General features: G+C 46.6%; 1 protein-coding gene across 1 annotated transcript in view; it reads right to left on the bottom strand.

Moving 5' to 3' along the window:
- TYK2 (tyrosine kinase 2) overlaps positions 1-20,930 on the bottom strand; it is a 523,599-nt gene that overhangs the window by 334,623 nt on the left and 168,046 nt on the right. The window contains exon 4 of the mRNA XM_078640035.1: positions 3,405-3,558. Coding sequence (XP_078496161.1) covers positions 3,405-3,558 — 154 coding nt within the window. The remainder of the gene's footprint in view (positions 1-3,404; positions 3,559-20,930) is intronic.

The following is a 20,930-nucleotide window of genomic DNA, read 5'->3' as shown; positions in this document are numbered from 1 at the left end:
TATCGAGAGACCTTGGCTCTCGTGCATTCTCAGACCACTTTCAGTCCAAAAAAAACTGGACAGACGTCTAGGTATTATTTCCATCCATAACAATAAAACCATAGGCAGTTACTTCCTCAGAGGCACAGATCATGGGTGCATAACTATTCAGAACAAAATTTGCATGCAAGGATTATCAAGTTCGATTTAAACCTCATGAGGCTTATAGTTTTGCTTTTATTCTGTGGATATTCATGCAGTGCACACTAGTCATTAGTGGATGGAGACTTTAGAGATAACTGGGGATCAGATGGTGAGGGGATGCAGTGAGAAGAACTGGTTCTTGAGCCCATCCTTGAAGGCTTAGGGTGACGGTGCTAATATTTTGTCAGGAGTCTCTCCTAGTGAAAGGCAACAAAAGATGAAAAAGCTTACTTTCTTGGTTTTTTTTTTGTCCTACCTGGTCATGGGCAACCCAGAATCACTTGGTAAGAGCTGTATGCGGTACAGGCACAGCCTGTGAAGGAGAGCATTCTAGCCAAATTGTTAGGTCTTTCTGTGAGGACAGCTTTGCTGATGAGAGCACAAGCAGACTTCTATTCACATCACGGACTGCTATATAGGAAACGGGTATAAAAGATGCTGGTAACTGGGGCAGGGCAAGGCAGATGGACTGCTTGGAAGAGCAACCATGAGGCAAATTCCCCACTTCAGGCCTAAATGTACACGGGGTGGTACATGACTCAGCACAGATAGTTTAAAACAAACTAAACAGTCCTTTCCTTTTGTACGCATTCGACGCGGTGCTGATGGCACGCACACCCCGAGTCCAGGGCCTTCCAGTGCAAGTGTGTGAGGATTTTATGGGTACATTAGATCTACAAAACAATTTCACAAAATCTTATATCATGGCCTATGGCCCTAGGAAGCACCACCTGTCCACTCTCAATGTTGGAAATAATAGCTTGAAATGCACCAGCACTTTTTCATACTCAAGTCTAAATTTCCCTGCTACTGGATCATGAACCGTGCACATAGGACATTGCAGGACTGTTTACACAGGCTATTGGTACATTATTCAGCATACCTCAATCTATGGGTGGGGGAGCTCTTATACCCCTCCTGCAACTTTATAAAATGCAGTGTATCTCGACAGCAACATATGAGTCAGAGGTATGGGGTTCCTCCAAATGTAATATTATTCAAACTGAAGAAAATAGGCTCTGCCAAAAGGTTCTGGTGGCTTCAATTTTTATTTCCCATCTAATCTGATACAGTGAATTGAATATCTCATATATAGAAGAATATATCAGAGTCTAACCACCCTTATTATGGTTAGCAGTGTGAAAAAATAAGGAGACGTGCCTTACTAGAGACATAATCACGGGTTGTCTTAGCTGTGACAAGGGTCTTGAGATTTCTTGGTTAGCCGGAGTGGAATTTTGCTTCCAAAAGATGGGTTTCCAGCATGTTTTCACAGACCCAGAAGGCAATATTAGTATTAGCAAAAAAGAGTTACAGCAAGCCTTGCTTAAATTCGCTCACACTGAAAGAATGACCATTGAGAGGGGGGAGACGAGCGTGGCAGCGTATTTGAACATCACAATAGACAGCCCAACTGCAGGGTACCTCACTAGATCAATGGGGCGTTGGGATCGCATTTTACTGTTTCGTTTTAGGGCCGGCTCAATTAAATATCTGCTTAGCTTTCCACTGGGCTTTCAAGTAAACCTCGACTCATTGCCTTGTATGTGTGATGGGAGGTCAGGTCAATCAAATTGACACTTTACATTCTTTTGTGTGGTTTTTATTGTATGTACAGAAGGCATTTTTTGCTTCCTCTTATAAAAAGGCACAATAATAATTATTTTAGGGCAGCATTTAGTATCCTTCATCAACTGAAAGATGAAGAGGTATTGTAGGTGCTTTTTCTGAAAACAGCAGTGCAAGCTCGTAGCGCTATGAACACTGAATAAGCTTGAACAAACAGTTTTGATGCACTGCGTTGCTCATTGCTGTTTAGATACTGGATTTTAACTGTTTGTTTATATGAATTGTTTTAACTAAGTATTTATTTGTATGTTTTTTTATCATGCATTTCTGTACTTTTATGGATAGCTCTTGTACCCGAATTTTGACCTGAATTGAACTAAACAGAATAGAAGTTCATTATAACCTAGGACACATGGAATTATGCTATTTTGCGGCAGTGGCGTTTTTCGCATAATAATGGATTGACACATTTGCCGCCTAATCTTCCATCTGCTGCATAATCTGCAGTTTGTAACTAAAAAAAATTGTTTCTAGCTCAAACGTTTCAAAAGTTACTAAAAACGCAGCGATACGTGTTGCTGCGCAGTGGAAGGCCCTTTGGAAAAGTTGATTGGTTACCTTTCTGTTGCTTATTGTTATGCCCAGTGTTCATACGCGCAAAATGGCAAAATAATGTAGCAGGGGGGGTTTACTCTTTTATTAATCTTGTTCGGTAGTTACTAATATTCATGGCAATAATTCTTACCAGTCATTTATAGGAGAACATCTCATAATCAAAGTCAGTTTATAGTAAAATACCAGTGCTTGTGTGTGTGTACTGTTTTCTGAGATCAGGTCAGGGTTCAGTATGTCAGCTGTTGAGGAAGAGTTTGATGAAGAGCTTGACAGGTTTGTCCGACGCCTATTACCTTTCATCATACAAACGTAATTCAGCGGGAGGGATGAGAGACACTGGCCCGTTTTCTTTTAAACAGTTGTAGTCTTATTTTGGTGCTAAGGGTTTCTACCAAGTGTAACCATAGAAACATCAGGCAAGCCAATATTGGTCCCTTGTCCCTTCCGGGGGTCCTCATTACTCCTCTTTTTTAGTGGCTTGACAGTGCCTCCCAAGGGTTGTGTTTTATGATGTTATTAAGTGGGCTCCTTATACCATTGTGGGTGCAAATGACGCATACCATCACCATCTGCAACATCTAACACTGCCCATCCTAAAACTGTGACTTATCTGCATGCTGACTGGATATATTCCCACACTCTCCGCTACTCATCAGGCCTATGAGCAGCGATATTAGGCTTACAGTGGTTCCACCACATCATTCAATCCTCAAACACCTCACCAAACCGGTCCCATATAGGCCAAGCCACAATAATAATCTGTCAACCACGCACAACGAAAGGCATTTCTTTTCGCGAGGTATAAAATCTTGCCAGGGATACCAAGCACCACAAAAAATAATGCAAACAGGCCACCCAGAGAGGTCTGCAGGCCTCGCAAGGGGTACAAGGAAGTGTTGTCAATGCCAGTACAATACCTTCTAATAATCACAGGACACCAACACTACCTGTGCCAGCACCTTGTGGCAACTGTAGTGCTATTGCCTAAAAGCTCAGGCCACAGCCTCTGCTCTCCAAATAACATTAGCTTATTCTACCTGCTCAAAGAGGTACTCGATGGACCTTGGGTCAAGCACTGCCCCTGCAGCCTCAATACGAAGTCGGTCTTCCCCAGTTTCACTGTGCTTGGGAATATTCCGGAAAACCGCCGGCTCCTTTTCGTTCATCCCATGCCAATTTCGGAAGTAAAACCTGCGACAAAGAAAACATAAGTTGCAAAAAGTTAGGTTCAATACATCATTTTAAACTACTCCAAATTTCAGGCTGGAGGGGCAAAAACTAAAAAGACGGTAAGTCATTTGATGACACTCAACAGTTTTACCTCTGGAGAACCCCAGTGAAAGAAGAGTTTGGGTTTTATTCCATCGTCAAGCCGTAGAAACTCAGTCACAACAGAAGAATTACCTGAAGCAAATTCAGCAAGCATTGACAAATCCAACAGATCTGGCCTTAGCAAGCTGAAGCAATTCTAATTTTAATAACATTTCAATTGGGCACACATGCCACAAAAGTATAATAGGGAGATGAAAATTCAATACATGCTGCTGTCTAAATGTACCAGCCATATGCCAGCAAGAAAGAAAATTGCATTTTCATAAAAACTAACCATCCTATACAAATTTAAAATAACGTAAGTGCTTTCTATCGGCTTGGTGAACTTACAACTGGTAAAGAAACCCTATCTGCATTAGTGCTCATCACAGGAAAATATGATTTAAGAGGCACTAAGAAAAGGTACTACTGACGGAATTACTGTAACTTGAAATTAGATTAACCACACAAAGAAAACTATAAATAAGAATACAGAATGTAAAATAAAAAAGCATTGGCAAATTAATATTTTGGCCCACCAGCCTGAGTGGGTGGCCCAGACGGGTGGATGTGGCCACAATTCCCTCACTCAACGCACAAGAGAACAATTGCCAGAATTGAGCTGGCCCACTGACATGAGGTGGGTGGAAGCAAAATGAGAATGACAAGTGAGCAGACCAGTGGTTGAAGAGGGCTGCCCCAGAATCACTCTGTGTATACACATATGTATGGATATATCTTACACTAATGATTTTTCCATTACATGAGGCTGGCAAAACGGGTGAAGCTGTCTTTAGGCCGGACCTGAAAATAGACAAGAGTTTTAAGGGCAAAGATCGAGGAGTTGCTGCATAAAACTTCCTCGGTGTTGAGTACATGGATGATACACTATTTATACACTTCGCTATCTAAATTATTCACAGCCTCGGCAATTAACACTAGTACTTTATTATGGATACAATGGAAAAAGGCAGGCCACTTAGCTTGTTATGAGAGCTATCTTTAGGCTGAGAGCCCTTTCAGCATGACTCCCAGACTTGCTAATTTTAGGACAAACATCCTAATACTTCTTTTGACAGTCTGCACAAAACACGTTCATGTACCAGTACGTGTACCATCACGTGAAGTGGAAAGAAAGGTTCTACTCCTGAGAGAGGGGAGTCCCCGGGAGACCTCATTTGTGTTTAGGGGGTCTGACACCAAATTTTATTTTGCCCAGGGCAAAGCTTGCAACTCTGGCCGTCATTACAAGAACACAAAGGCTGCACTTTAATTTCATAGCACATCACCCCTCCGCACTAAAAACCCTGAGTACTTTCAGTCAAAGGCTACTAAATTCAGAAACCATTCATTATGGAAAAAGTATTCAACTTGCTCTTTTCAAAGAACCACAGGACACCTATTCCATGAACTGGAGAGGCATGTGCACCTAGAACGATGTTACAATACAAATCTGCTATTTAGAATATATTTTTGCGTGGAATGTTACTTCATGGCAATTTTAGTTGCAAAAATACATTTCCTGGTTTAAAAAAAAAAAAAAAAAAAAAAAAACATTGGGCAAAAGCACTGCAAACAAGAGCCGCTTGAATTCTATTGTTCCAGTGAGTTTATGGTAATTTTTAACTGCAAATAATGTAATGTTGGGGAATTTCCCGTAACAAGTGTAACAAAATTCCTGAAATGACCCACATTACGCTGGCGTAATTTACATTCCTTCCAAAGCCTAGTTAAGTAGAGGTAAGATGAGAACGTCACTGGGCTTAGATGTTGACAGCAAGAAACACTGAACCTCATTTTAACAATCAGTTGAGGAGTCCATTCGGCAGTCGATCCCAAACAGAGCATAGGACTCAGAGCACTGAGGCAGGCATCAGATGTCCTAATAAGGGATGCTTTTGGAGCACTTGCGTACAGAAGGACTCCTGCAACCAGTAAAGGAAGCCATAGAGATATGACAGATGATACATAACCAGCTACCTCTTCTCTCTCTCGTTGACTTTATGCTTGCATTTGACCCTGAACTTATATACATACATACATACATACATACATGATTTCATATAAAGGTCCTTCTCCCAGTCAAGAACACGGAGAAACAAGCTGGAACGCACCCCTGCATAGTGGAGAGTCTTATTCAAGGACTTCTGCATAAGGTAAACTAGAAAAAAATAACCATTTTGAACTCGATCAGCCAGATATTGTTCTATCGCTGGCACATAAACAAAACTATTCTCTGGCACAGATCCTTAGCTGCACCCTGCCCAACTTCCCCAACAGGCTCAACCTGCCTTAGATGTGCAATGCTGCACAGTCGGAATACTCTCAAGAACTCTCCACACGCCATGGGGAGAACGTTTCATTAGAAAGTGAAACTGTTATTTCCCCAAGCTATAATCATAATATAAGACGCTTTAGCTAAAGCGTTCTATATCAAAAAATACCCTAAACATTGTTTTTTACTATCTAGAATGTTGTAAGACACTTTCAATAAAATGTTTCTTTATAAATACTAACTTTTTCACAGTTCACCAGAGTGTTAAAAAGAGAGTTAAATAAATGTTTCTTCATAACACAAAAAAATGTTTTTGCAATCTAGAAGAATACTAAGTAAACCTTTAAAGGTTTGTTTATCGACATTAAAATGTATTTCAATCCTAGTCAAATGTCACAGAAAGCTTTAAGTAGAGAAACTAGAGGAGTCTTCACAAAAACAAACCTTTTCGAAATCTTATAAGTGCAATACAGAATACCTCAACATAACATTTGGTCATTAAAATAAACCGTGCGTTTTTGCAATCTAGACGAGAGTTGTGGGAAGTTTTCCTTAAACATGTATTCATAAAAATAAACCATATTTACACAATGTAGTAGCGGTTTGTAGAAGATTTCCACTAAAGAGGTCTTTACTAAAAATATTTTTGGGGCAGTCTAAAATCCTTTCAGGAGGGTGCTAAATTTCCCAATACAAATGGCAGACAAGTTTATGCCATGATAACACACCCCCAAGAGCCACTGCCTGCGCAGAGGCACCTGCTCACCTCTTACTGAAGGCAACAGACACTCGCTGGACCACATGTCCAGGTATAGTAGCCAGCTTCTTCCAATTCTAGCCTATTGAAGTTCTCTAAACAGCCACGATTGTGTCCTGCAGCAAGGTTTGCTCCTGCTGCGGTCGCTGGATTCTTCTAATCTGTCGTTTCCTTGCACATTATGAGCCCTGTTACTCCAAAGGATGAAGCCAATGAACCACCAAAGGACAGACGGGATGCTCTGCGTGATGCCCTCCTGTCTCTGCATTCCAGCCCCGAGTACCAGACTAAGGCGGCCGCGGGTGCCATTCTGCTGTTTCTTCTGTGATGTACTCTTGACCACAGATTTTCATGTCACCTATGTTGTGTACTGTCTAAACAGCGTTTTTTCCTGTAACTTCAGAAGTATTTCCTAACATGTGACTGTGTGGCAAACATGACTAGGAAGAAAGAACATTCAAGTAACAGAATGACTGCACAATTCTGATACAATGCAACTTGCAGCTAATAACTGAATTTCGCTCTGAAGAAATGTAAAATTCATTTGAAATTCCACTTGTTCTGGTAAGTTTCATCAAAAAGAAAGGTTGAAACTACACTACATAGCAACATATGTTATGTAAATGCCGATGAATACCACAATATGCTTGGACTGTCTTAGTCCAAGAACCCAATTAAGGGAGATCATGGTTTGGCTGATGGATTTCGAAAATGCTTCGCTTGCAGCCAGCAAACTGCACAACTGCCCCAACAGGCGTGAGTTTTACAAAGCAATGCAGCCATTTCCAGCAAAAGGCAAAAAATAAGCATGACGAGCCAGCACCACCACACAACCTACCGACCCTTTGATATCTACAAAAGTTTAAATGCACAGAGGACATGGATCTGTCAGATTCAGGCTGCACACTGATCCTCGCTTCCTGAAGGACACTTGAGCATTATAGAAATCATAATCACCCCCAAATTAGAGGTGTACAGTAATGCAATCTAGCTTTTGTTAAGCGCCTGTAAGATTTCCTTTCGGAGGTGACATGTTTTACTTGAAGATGCCATTACTAAACAGTGACTCAACCAAGAAGCGAACAGTCATGTCTTCAAAAGCCTCTTCCGCTTGAAAAGAAGTACCACGCATGGAAACTGCGAGAGGCTATTGCACAGTATAGAAACTACCACAAAGAACACCTTCCCTTCTTCCTCTCTCTCCAAGGTCAGGGCACCTGCGAAAGAACCCGTGCTGAAAGTTAGAGATATTGGGCAGGGGAGTGATATGAAAGCCTGGTTATCAAAAACAGAGGTGACGTGCCGTGAACAGACCAGTGGAAAAAGTGGCATTTCGAGCACAGCAACATAGCCACATCAGCGAACAAGTAAATGATGCAAACATTACGCAGGGATGGGAAGCCAATGAGTTTAGTATACACTCTTTAACTGCAAAAACAGCCATGCGCACACAAGAGTACAACTGCAGCCAAGCTCAGGACTTACAGATTCAGGTGAGGACCTCAGGGTCTGCCGCAAGTGCTGCATAGTGGATGCATAATCCTGTGCCCACCTGCCATTATAAACATGGACTCCAGTGTCACCTACTTACTGGCACAAATAAAAAAAAGTCACCATTGTGAACAAGGGCACTAGTTTGGGGAAAAGTGTGGTGATAGCAATAAGCTAGATCAATGCTGCCTCACACATCAGGATATACGGCATGAAGCCTGATCAGATTTAGCCTTTCTATTTGGAACAAGGGAGAACTGTGAAAGCAGCTTTCAAATATGGAAAGGCAATATCTACAAAGATTTAGGCAACAAGTTTAAAAAAGCCTGTTAACACGTGAGAGGGTCATGCAGGGCCTCGGAGCGGCTACAAAATGGGAGGTGGGCCAACTCAAAGAGCTGGTGGTCCTCTGCTTCAGCCACTACTCTAATTTCTGGTAAAGCGGAAGCTCTTCAGTGTATCAATGGGAGGTACTACTTCAGGTTACCTTTCAGCTTACTCCTTCCCATGTGCTCAATATGTTGCGCCCTTGCTCTTCTTAAGGTTTACGAGATTGTTTGCATTTTTGGAAGCCTGCAATAGTTCTTTATTTTCTGTATGCTTGCAGTGATACAGAGCCCGGGAATTGTCCTGGAGGTGGCATTGTGGCTGAGAGCATGCACAACCAAAAGAAAAATAACAAACAATTTCCACAAGGTAGAAAATGAGTCCTTATAACAGAAGGTTTAAAAAACTATTTCTTTCCAAGCACACAGATTTCTGTCATCGCATGCGTAAAATACAAACAACTGAACTTTGGGCCACCTTGGCCTCCACCGAAACATTACAACAAAATCAGCACTTGTGGTCTGCTCCTTGAGGTAAATGCAATAGCAGCATGCATGGGATACAGAAGAGATACTGGCATGGGACAGAGTTCTTTTCTTTGCCATTTTCTCTTCAGAGTCTCCAGGCAATGCTTTCAGAAGTAGTCGAATGTTACTCTTCTACAGCCGGGAGAAGTATTACTGTTTTTGCTGCGTGTACAAAAAAATATGCAATCGAACTAATGCATAGAAGCAACCAAGTAATAGGCTCAGCAAGCATACATGGGAAAGGTGTGTCCGAGGGAACCGGCGCTGGTAGAGGCCACAGTCGGTGCCGCAGAGTGTGCTGCATACACTTTCACGTTTCTCATCTATAAAGGGCGTCGAGTGCTACTGCACAGCCGTGGCTGCTAAGAGGCCCCATGTCTTACACATGACACTCAGCCAGCCCTGTATTTCTTTATTATAACAGCAATGGATATTTCAAACTACACATTGCACACTACGATGTGCTGTTGGCTAAAAAAACACCCTGGATGGCTGAAGGGGTACCTATATGATATGAAGCCATCTAGACACTATGCCCAACGGCTTACTACTGATTTTGCATCTGTGCGTGCTGCTGCAAAATCATGTTTTTAGGACCGAGGTCCCCAGCCATCATTTGAGGCGCCTTACAAGATAACCTGAAGCTGCACAGAAAAGTGATAGATAACCAGATGTTACTAGCTCTTAGAGATACCCAGTGCTCTCTTCTAAAGTTCTGTAGGCCTGATCACCCTCCAACTCTGCCTTTCCCCCTATAGGACTCCTGCTCTTGTGCTTATTCTACTTTATGTTGCATCAGTGGCATGAAGCCTCACAAGGGGTGATGGAGTGGTGATCAAGGAGCCAGAACGGGCAATGTATATGGTATATGGTTATTGCAGCATCAAGGTGGTCCTGATGGATACAGGGATGTTGTTACAGATCCTGGGTGCACAGATGGAAAAGGCTTGCTGTGTTTTTTTCCCCAATTGCAGGAGCATATGGGCCAAAGTTTGAAGAATAACTGAGTTTGATTGTCTAAACAGAGACTGCAAGACTGAGAACATGAAGCCTCTACTGTATACTTCAAAAACAGAATCACTGTCAGGCAATCAAGAATGTTTATCTGACGCAATTAATGATGCACAGGAGCAACTACTTTCTGAGATTACTTATGATGCCCAACAAGGATGAAACATCTCTTAGGTTGTGATCCTTCCTGTTTAGGAGGGCCATGGATAAGCAGGTCACGTTTGGCTCTCTCTTTAGGGGGAGCTGCTAAGAAAAATTTATAAATAGTTGAACCATGTCGATACGGGCACAGTGAGTTAAAACAATACACTCAACAGTGGCCCAAATTAATAAACATTGGTTGAAATTAATTAAAGGAATTCGTCCATCAGCTTTTTTGTTTTTTAGGTCTCGCCAAGCAGCGGGCATGCGTTGCCTAGGTAAAAAGACCTTTAGCCGTCGAGTTGGTGTTGAGGCCAAAAACGTGCACGCGTTCCATTGCCTTCAATGGCAACGTGTGCATGTTTGGCGATTCCTTTGATCACCTTGCTGCTTCCTCCCGCAAGGGAATCCGGCGCAGGCCCCCTCCTTTCTCCCCTCCCCCTGCTGCCCCGCGAGAGCTTGTTATACATAGATACTGCCAGTACTGCCACAGGTATTGTTCTCATATAATCGTTTTGGAAGGATGAAAGACTGATCTAATCGCTGTGGCTTTGATATTAATGATCAGAAAGTCACTGAATATTTCAACGGCAACAGGAAGAGGGTTGCATACGTTCCGACATACCAACAAATATGTCACAATTCCGAAAAGCACCTCGAACCTTAAAGCTCCTCATCTATCACTCTAATTTTGCCGGATATGTCACTGCACAAAATCAGGAAACAGAACAGTTTTTTTTAGTTTTTACTCTGATGATTTTTTGATGGCCAATTCAAAGTAAATATATGATGCAGAGAAACATGGCACACGAGCGGGATGTGGTGATAACGGGTCTATTGAGCATGCGCGCCCTCTGGGTGATTAGCACCCCAATGATCAAGAAAGGAGAAGGAAACATATGTTAAAATGGCAGTCGGTGTTAAACGTGAAATGCTAAATATAGCTCACATTATTTTTTCGTTGCCTGTTGTCACAAGCTGTCAAAAAACAGAGAAACGGCTAGAATAAAATGAACAAAATGAAAATGTAATTAAAAATTACTCGAAATAGCGTTCATCGTCTCTGTGGTGCTGACGCGATTTCGACCGCTTTTTCGATAATGCATTTTAGGAACAGAGGGCGCGGTGACTCAGCATCGCCAAGCTCTTCAGCTGTCCATGTCAGGAGACTTATTTGAGGCAAATATTGTTCTTCCGTTTGCTTAACTGAACCGCTTCCACTCAGAAAAGTCAATGCGTCGCTTCCCAGAGGTTCAAAAGAAGACATCTGGAAGATGTCTCTCTAAGGAGGCCGCAGGTTGCTTTGCTTTTGCCCACTTATTTAAGGAAAAGCATAGGTAAGCAAAGGCATCTAAACTAGTGCGTTAAATGGGCCGGTACTGAGTACCAGCATTTTTTAGGTTTTGCCTGGCGAAAAGATGCGCTCTGCGCATCTTTTTCGCGCAGGCGAAATCCTGATGAGTTCTGTAGTGTGGCTTTGGGTCGGCCCTCGTCATTCATTGGCTGGCTCCATAAATGGAGCCTAGCCATTGGACGAGGGGCCTGTCCGTCAATGCCGGACCAGATTCGGGGGCGTTCCCGCGTTTCTTTGGCTTTTGCCGACGTCACGCGACGCCGGGAACGCCCCCGATTCTGTTCCGGCATTGCCGGCACCTCCCTTGCTCCCCCTCCCGCTTGTTTCCTGGTGCCCGCCTTCGTGCTCCGGCCGGCCGTCGTCAGCGTCTCTCCTCCCCCTTTCCCGCCCCCTCCCGCTTGTTTTGGTGCCCGTCTTCTGCTCCGGCCGGCCGTCGTCAGCTCTCTCCTCCCCCTTTCCCGCCCCCTCCCGCTTCTCTCTGATGCAACATTAACGAGAGTCTTCATTACACGGAAACAGTCAGAAATAAAACAAAACACATCAATTTATGCACCATAGAATGTTAAGCGTGCACAACAAAATACTCTGCAACCCACACATCAGGTGTGGGGGCGATCAGTCAGTGACAGCAGCATCACGGGGGCTGCTCCTGATAGCCCAATGATCACGCCGGAGGCATCAGTGCCAAGAGCGGCTCTCGCTCTCCCCGGGCTCAAAGGGGGAGTAAAGTCCACGATCCCTCGCTCTTCCGTGTGTGACAGGTAGCTCGGGCTGTGAGAGCACGCGTGGTGGTGACCTACAGGAGTGAAGACCCCAGGGAGCTGAGTCAGTGCTCGTGAAAGGTGCGGGGCCCGCTAAGGTGCACTGGCGCTGCTTGGTCAGCGCTTACCCAACCCACCTCATCCTGCCCTTTCTCTGCCCGAGCTCACCCGCCGTTGCTGCCTGCCGCCCTCTGTCCCTTGTCATCCTGCCCTTGACCTTGATCCCTCGGGCTCACCCGCGCTGGTCCCCCCCCCCCGCATCTACGTCCTGCCCTTGATCCTGCTTACCTGCACGATGTGTGTGACAAACTGCAAATATTAGATCGACAACACATAAAAACATCCAATAAAAATCAAAGAACGACAAGACCAATTAAACAAGGCACACGTAGGGCCGTGGAGCTTCAGAGTGCAGAGTGGAGCTTCAGAGTGCAGAGTGGAGCTTCAGAGTGCAGAGTGGAGCTTCAGAGTGCAGAGTGGAGCTTCAGAGTGCAGAGTGGAGCTTCAGAGTGCAGAGTGGAGCTTCAGAGTGGAGCTTCAGAGTGGAGCTTCAGAGTGGAGCTTCAGAGTGGAGCTTCAGAGTGGAGCTTCAGAGTGGAGCTTCAGAGTGGAGCTGCAGAGTGGAGCTGCAGAGTGGAGCTGCAGAGTGGAGCTGCAGAGTGGAGCTGCAGAGTGGAGCTGCAGAGTGGAGCTTCAGAGTGGAGCTTCAGAGTGCAGAGTGGAGCTTCAGAGTGCAGAGTGGAGCTTCAGAGTGCAGAGTGGAGCTTCAGAGTGCAGAGTGGAGCTTCAGAGTGCAGAGTGGAGCTTCAGAGTGCAGAGTGGAGCTTCAGAGTGCAGAGTGCAGCTTCAGAGTGGAGCTTCAGAGTGGAGCTTCAGAGTGGAGCTTCAGAGTGGAGCTTCAGAGTGGAGCTTCAGAGTGGAGCTTCAGAGTGCAGAGTGGAGCTTCAGAGTGCAGATTCAGAGTGGAGCTTCAGAGTGAAGAGTGGAGCTTCAGAGTGCAGATTCAGAGTGGAGCTTCAGAGTGCAGATTCAGAGTGGAGCTTCAGAGTGCAGATTCAGAGTGGAGCTTCAGAGTGCAGATTCAGAGTGCAGATTCAGAGTGGAGATTCAGAGTGGAGCTTCAGAGTGCAGATTCAGAGTGGAGCTTCAGAGTGCAGATTCAGAGTGGAGCTTCAGAGTGCAGATTCAGAGTGCAGATTCAGAGTGGAGCTTCAGAGTGGAGCTTCAGAGTGGAGCTTCAGAGTGGAGATTCAGAGTGCAGATTCAGAGTGCAGATTCAGAGTGCAGATTCAGAGTGGAGCTTCAGAGTGCAGATTCAGAGTGCAGAGTGGAGCTTCAGAGTGCAGATTCAGAGTGCAGAGTGGAGCTTCAGAGTGCAGATTCAGAGTGGAGCTTCAGAGTGCAGAGTGGAGCTTCAGAGTGCAGATTCAGAGTGGAGCTTCAGAGTGCAGAGTGGAGCTTCAGAGTGCAGAGTGGAGCTTCAGAGTGCAGATTCAGAGTGCAGAGTGGAGCTTCAGAGTGCAGAGTGGAGCTTCAGAGTGCAGAGTGGAGCTTCAGAGTGGAGCTTCAGAGTGGAGCTTCAGAGTGGAGCTTCAGAGTGGAGCTTCAGAGTGGAGCTTCAGAGTGGAGCTTCAGAGTGGAGCTTCAGAGTGGAGCTTCAGAGTGGAGCTTCAGAGTGCAGAGTGGAGCTTCAGAGTGCAGCTTCAGAGTGCAGAGTGGAGCTTCAGAGTGGAGCTTCAGAGTGCAGAGTGGAGCTTCAGAGTGCAGAGTGGAGCTTCAGAGTGCAGAGTGGAGCTTCAGAGTGCAGAGTGGAGCTTCAGAGTGGAGCTTCAGAGTGCAGAGTGGAGCTTCAGAGTGCAGAGTGGAGCTTCAGAGTGGAGCTTCAGAGTGGAGCTTCAGAGTGGAGCTTCAGAGTGCAGAGTGGAGCTGCAGATTCAGAGTGGAGCTTCAGAGTGCAGAGTGGAGCTGCAGATTCAGAGTGGAGCTGCAGATTCAGAGTGGAGCTGCAGATTCAGAGTGGAGCTGCAGATTCAGAGTGGAGCTGCAGATTCAGAGTGGAGCTGCAGATTCAGAGTGGAGCTGCAGATTCAGAGTGGAGCTGCAGATTCAGAGTGGAGCTGCAGATTCAGAGTGGAGCTGCAGAGTGGAGCTTCAGAGTGGAGCTTCAGAGTGGAGCTTCAGAGTGGAGCTTCAGAGTGGAGCTTCAGAGTGGAGCTTCAGAGTGGAGCTTCAGAGTGGCGCTTCAGAGTGGCGCTTCAGAGTGGCGCTTCAGAGTGCAGAGTGGAGCTTCAGAGTGCAGCTTCAGAGTGGAGCTTCAGAGTGGAGCTTCAGAGTGCAGCTTCAGAGTGCAGCTTCAGAGTGCAGCTTCAGAGTGCAGCTTCAGAGTGCAGCTTCAGAGTGCAGCTTCAGAGTGCAGCTTCAGAGTGCAGCTTCAGAGTGCAGCTTCAGAGTGCAGCTTCAGAGTGCAGCTTCAGAGTGCAGCTTCAGAGTGCAGAGTGGAGCTTCAGAGTGCAGATTCAGAGTGGAGCTTCAGAGTGGAGCTTCAGAGTGGAGCTTCAGAGTGGAGCTTCAGAGTGGAGCTTCAGAGTGCAGATTCAGAGTGCAGATTCAGAGTGGAGCTTCAGAGTGGAGCTTCAGAGTGGAGCTTCAGAGTGGAGCTTCAGAGTGGAGCTTCAGAGTGGAGCTTCAGAGTGGAGCTTCAGAGTGGAGCTTCAGAGTGGAGATTCAGAGTGGAGATTCAGAGTGGAGATTCAGAGTGGAGATTCAGAGTGCAGATTCAGAGTGGAGATTCAGAGTGGAGCTTCAGAGTGCAGATTCAGAGTGCAGAGTGGAGCTTCAGAGTGCAGATTCAGAGTGGAGCATCAGAGTGCAGAGTGGAGCTTCAGAGTGCAGATTCAGAGTGGAGCTTCAGAGTGCAGAGTGGAGCTTCAGAGTGCAGATTCAGAGTGGAGCTTCAGAGTGCAGAGTGGAGCTTCAGAGTGCAGAGTGGAGCTTCAGAGTGCAGATTCAGAGTGCAGAGTGGAGCTTCAGAGTGCAGAGTGGAGCTTCAGAGTGGAGCTTCAGAGTGGAGCTTCAGAGTGGAGCTTCAGAGTGGAGCTTCAGAGTGGAGCTTCAGAGTGGAGCTTCAGAGTGGAGCTTCAGAGTGCAGCTTCAGAGTGCAGCTTCAGAGTGCAGCTTCAGAGTGCAGCTTCAGAGTGCAGCTTCAGAGTGCAGAGTGGAGCTTCAGAGTGGAGCTTCAGAGTGCAGAGTGGAGCTTCAGAGTGCAGAGTGGAGCTTCAGAGTGCAGAGTGGAGCTTCAGAGTGGAGCTTCAGAGTGCAGAGTGGAGCTTCAGAGTGGAGCTTCAGAGTGGAGCTTCAGAGTGCAGAGTGGAGCTTCAGAGTGGAGCTTCAGAGTGGAGCTTCAGAGTGGAGCTTCAGAGTGGAGCTTCAGAGTGCAGAGTGGAGCTTCAGAGTGCAGATTCAGAGTGGAGCTTCAGAGTGCAGAGTGGAGCTTCAGAGTGCAGATTCAGAGTGGAGCTTCAGAGTGCAGATTCAGAGTGGAGCTTCAGAGTGCAGATTCAGAGTGGAGCTTCAGAGTGCAGATTCAGAGTGGAGCTTCAGAGTGCAGATTCAGAGTGGAGCTTCAGAGTGCAGATTCAGAGTGGAGCTTCAGAGTGGAGCTTCAGAGTGGAGCTTCAGAGTGGAGCTTCAGAGTGGAGCTTCAGAGTGGAGCTTCAGAGTGGAGCTTCAGAGTGGAGATTCAGAGTGGAGATTCAGAGTGGAGATTCAGAGTGCAGATTCAGAGTGGAGCTTCAGAGTGCAGATTCAGAGTGCAGAGTGGAGCTTCAGAGTGCAGATTCAGAGTGCAGAGTGGAGCTTCAGAGTGCAGATTCAGAGTGGAGCTTCAGAGTGCAGAGTGGAGCTTCAGAGTGCAGATTCAGAGTGGAGCTTCAGAGTGCAGAGTGGAGCTTCAGAGTGCAGAGTGGAGCTTCAGAGTGCAGAGTGGAGCTTCAGAGTGCAGAGTGGAGCTTCAGAGTGGAGCTTCAGAGTGCAGAGTGGAGCTTCAGAGTGCAGAGTGGAGCTTCAGAGTGCAGAGTGGAGCTTCAGAGTGGAGCTTCAGAGTGGAGCTTCAGAGTGGAGCTTCAGAGTGGAGCTTCAGAGTGGAGCTTCAGAGTGGAGCTTCAGAGTGGAGCTTCAGAGTGGAGCTTCAGAGTGGAGCTTCAGAGTGGAGCTTCAGAGTGGAGCTTCAGAGTGCAGCTTCAGAGTGCAGAGTGGAGCTTCAGAGTGCAGCTTCAGAGTGCAGAGTGGAGCTTCAGAGTGCAGCTTCAGAGTGCAGAGTGGAGCTTCAGAGTGGAGCTTCAGAGTGCAGAGTGGAGCTTCAGAGTGCAGAGTGGAGCTTCAGAGTGCAGAGTGGAGCTTCAGAGTGGAGCTTCAGAGTGCAGAGTGGAGCTTCAGAGTGCAGAGTGGAGCTTCAGAGTGGAGCTTCAGAGTGGAGCTTCAGAGTGGAGCTTCAGAGTGGAGCTTCAGAGTGGAGCTTCAGAGTGGAGCTTCAGAGTGCAGAGTGGAGCTGCAGATTCAGAGTGGAGCTGCAGATTCAGAGTGGAGCTGCAGATTCAGAGTGGAGCTGCAGATTCAGAGTGGAGCTGCAGATTCAGAGTGGAGCTGCAGATTCAGAGTGGAGCTGCAGATTCAGAGTGGAGCTGCAGATTCAGAGTGGAGCTGCAGATTCAGAGTGGAGCTGCAGATTCAGAGTGGAGCTGCAGATTCAGAGTGGAGCTTCAGAGTGGAGCTTCAGAGTGGAGCTTCAGAGTGGCGCTTCAGAGTGGCGCTTCAGAGTGGCGCTTCAGAGTGGCGCTTCAGAGTGGCGCTTCAGAGTGGCGCTTCAGAGTGGCGCTTCAGAGTGGCGCTTCAGAGTGCAGAGTGGAGCTTCAGAGTGCAGCTTCAGAGTGCAGCTTCAGAGTGGAGCTTCAGAGTGGAGCTTCAGAGTGCAGCTTCAGAGTGCAGCTTCAGAGTGCAGCTTCAGAGTGCAGCTTCAGAGTGCAGCTTCAGAGTGCAGCTTCAGAGTGCAGCTTCAGAGTGCAGCTTCAGAGTGCAGCTTCAGAGTGCAGAGTGGAGCTTCAGAGTGGAGCTTCAGAGTGCAGATTCAGAGTGCAGAGTGGAGCTTCAGAGTGGAGCTTCAGAGTGCAGATTCAGAGTGGAGCTTCAGAGTGCAGATTCAGAGTGGAGCTTCAGAGTGCAGATTCAGACTGGAGCTTCAGAGTGGAGCTTCAGAGTGGAGCTTCAGAGTGGAGCTTCAGAGTGGAGATTCAGAGTGGAGATTCAGAGTGGAGATTCAGAGTGGAGATTCAGAGTGGAGCTTCAGAGTGCAGATTCAGAGTGCAGAGTGGAGCTTCAGAGTGCAGATTCAGAGTGGAGCATCAGAGTGCAGAGTGGAGCTTCAGAGTGCAGATTCAGAGTGGAGCTTCAGAGTGCAGAGTGGAGCTTCAGAGTGCAGATTCAGAGTGGAGCTTCAGAGTGCAGAGTGGAGCTTCAGAGTGCAGAGTGGAGCTTCAGAGTGCAGATTCAGAGTGCAGAGTGGAGCTTCAGAGTGCAGAGTGGAGCTTCAGAGTGGAGCTTCAGAGTGGAGCTTCAGAGTGGAGCTTCAGAGTGGAGCTTCAGAGTGGAGCTTCAGAGTGGAGCTTCAGAGTGGAGCTTCAGAGTGCAGCTTCAGAGTGCAGCTTCAGAGTGCAGCTTCAGAGTGCAGCTTCAGAGTGCAGCTTCAGAGTGCAGCTTCAGAGTGCAGCTTCAGAGTGCAGAGTGGAGCTTCAGAGTGGAGCTTCAGAGTGCAGAGTGGAGCTTCAGAGTGCAGAGTGGAGCTTCAGAGTGCAGAGTGGAGCTTCAGAGTGCAGAGTGGAGCTTCAGAGTGCAGAGTGGAGCTTCAGAGTGGAGCTTCAGAGTGGAGCTTCAGAGTGGAGCTTCAGAGTGGAGCTTCAGAGTGGAGCTTCAGAGTGGAGCTTCAGAGTGTCAAGAGCAATGCCAATAGCTCTAACTTTAACAAAGGCAAAACCATTGCATTGTAAATGCTTGTTTTTATTTTGAGAACCTTTTCAAGAATAATTTGAAACATTTAATTGGAGAGTACCGGCACTTCACAGAAACAAGCAGGTAGGTACTCTGGCACAGAGTACCTGCACTTCTACTTTTCCATTTCCAAAACATGACCTTTGAACCCGTGATCTGTGACCCTTTTGAGGCAAGGGGGCTCTCTATCAGCGTCACAAAGACACATTTCAAAACATTAATTGGAATGTGCAGAAGAAACGACGGAGCCCTCGGCTGATCTAAATATTTGACAACTTACACCCTCCTATCAAGGGATTTCACCCCACGCACAAGGCACATGCCGAAACTGTGGCTACCCAAAAGTTACTTGAGCAAGACACATTTATCAGTTTGCACATCATTAAAGAAAGAGGCAGTCCGATAGAAAACTCAGAATTCCCCAATATAAAGACATGGATCAGAAGTGCTGAGTTCTCACCCATCGACTTGTGAAACTTGACAGCTTTTCTTGCTGCAGTGGCAGGGTGAAATATGACCCATCGATATGTAACTGCGCAGGTCAGTGATTCATTTACATCCATACTAATATTATAAAGAGAGAGACCAAACATTTGAGGTGGGCAATCTCAGTAACCACAGCACCAATCACAACACCCAATACAGCGTTGGAAAGGGCAGTTGCAGCAGAAGGACATAGGCTATGCAGACGGTCACCTTATTTTTTTTTTTATTTTTTTTACAGAGTTTTATATAGCGCGAACTTGACACGAACTGAATCAGGTATCAGAGCGCTTTACATAGCACCAGTTACGTTACATGAGGACACACATTCACTTTTGTTAGGCACGGGGAGATTAAGTGATTTGCCCAGAATCACAGGATGTTTGGCGTCGTTACCAAGACTCAAACCCAGATCCCCAGGTCCGAGGTCAAGCACCTTAGCCGTTAGGCCAACTCCTCTATACATTTAAAAGGTAAAAGAACCATGCCAGCAAAGTAGTCCCTTGTGGGCGTGTCTGCGTTGTGCTGTGGAGTGGGCTGGGGGCGTAACTAACGCTGGGGGCGTGTGGTACAGCCATCACATCGTGGGCTGTGGGCGTGTGCTGGGGCGTGACAAACGCTGGGGGCGTGTGTCCGCCGTATATGCCATGTGAGTCGTACATGCAGGCGCCAATTACGTTGCTGCGCAGCATCAAGGGGCACGCTGGGGGCATGACACGCTGGGGGCGTGAGAAACGCTGGGGGCGTGAGAAACGCTGGGGGCGTGAATCCAGCCTTCATGCATGTGAACGCAATTGCACCGCATCAGGGGGCACGCTGGGGACGTGAGAAACGCTGGGGGCGTGTGCTACGTTCCGCCCTTCATGCCATGTGGGTTGTACATTAATCAGAAGATCGTCTGCTGTGGCCGTGTGCTGGGGGCATGACAAACGCGTTCACCTGGAGTCCTGGTAAGTAACGTTACTGCAGCCTCTCCTGCGCGCTGTTACTGAACTCTCTCATTCAACGAAATTACACGCGCCTGCTACCATCAACCAGACCTCTAGCCGGGCTCAGGCAGCGGATCAGTACACTAATTACACGTGCCTGATAACATTGACCAGGGCTGCAGCTGGGCCTCAAGCGGGGAAACACGCGCCTGCTAACATCAAACAGGCCTGCATCTGGGCCTCAAGCGGGAGAACATGCAAATGAGCGTGTCTGCGGGGACAATTACTGCAGCCTCTCCTACTCGCTGTCACTCAACTCTCTCATTAAACGGATTTACCCGTGGCTGATAACTCTCTCATTCAACGACATTACACGCGCCTGCTAACATCAACCAGGGCTGTAGCCGGGCTCAGGCGACGGATCACTACACCAATTACATGCGCCTGCTAACATCAACCAGGGCTGCAGCTGGGCCTTCTCCGTCCCTATTATAATGAAACAAAAAATGTTGTCTACCGCAAGATTTTAAAATAAATTGCCCTTGCCAAATATACACATTACACACATTCTATTTCATACCCGGACAACGTCAGGACGGGCTGCTAGTCGGAAATAATGTTCTTTTTTTTGGTAGTTTATTTGTACCTCGAACCCTTGGGCATTGATCTGTTGCAAGAGAGCTATGTTAGAGGAACAGCGCTCTTCTGTGAAGATGACCATGTCATTCAGTTAATTCTATCATTTACACATAAGGAAACCCTCGACCCAGTGACCAAGAAACCTTTTTGGGGTGGTACAACGTGTTTACATGGTGACAATGAACTCAACATGCAGTATATCTATATCTTCCAGGAAGACAAAGTATGGCTCAGTATGTGGTGGTTTAGCTCAGCATTGTATGCACTTCTTCCAGGAGGGTGTAACATGTTTCAGTTAGTAATAGCTGGCTCAGCCTCTGCTTCTCACAAAAATGTATTTCTCTATAAAACTCGCCTGTTTATGGTGTGTGAATAAAACTGTGATTGCGCAATATTTATAAAATATGCGCAGACAGAGCTTTGAGTGATTTATGGTGATGTTTCTATTCTACAATGCCTTGAGAAGGCCCCAGGGCCACTTTTATGTATGCACTGCACCTTTCATCTGCTGCTGCACT

Source organism: Lissotriton helveticus, chromosome 1_1 (assembly GCF_964261635.1).
Source record: "Lissotriton helveticus chromosome 1_1, aLisHel1.1, whole genome shotgun sequence".
NCBI classification, from domain to species: Eukaryota; Metazoa; Chordata; class Amphibia; order Caudata; family Salamandridae; genus Lissotriton; species Lissotriton helveticus.
Note: the sequence above shows the minus strand (reverse complement) of the source record. Positions and strands in the feature narration are given on the sequence as shown.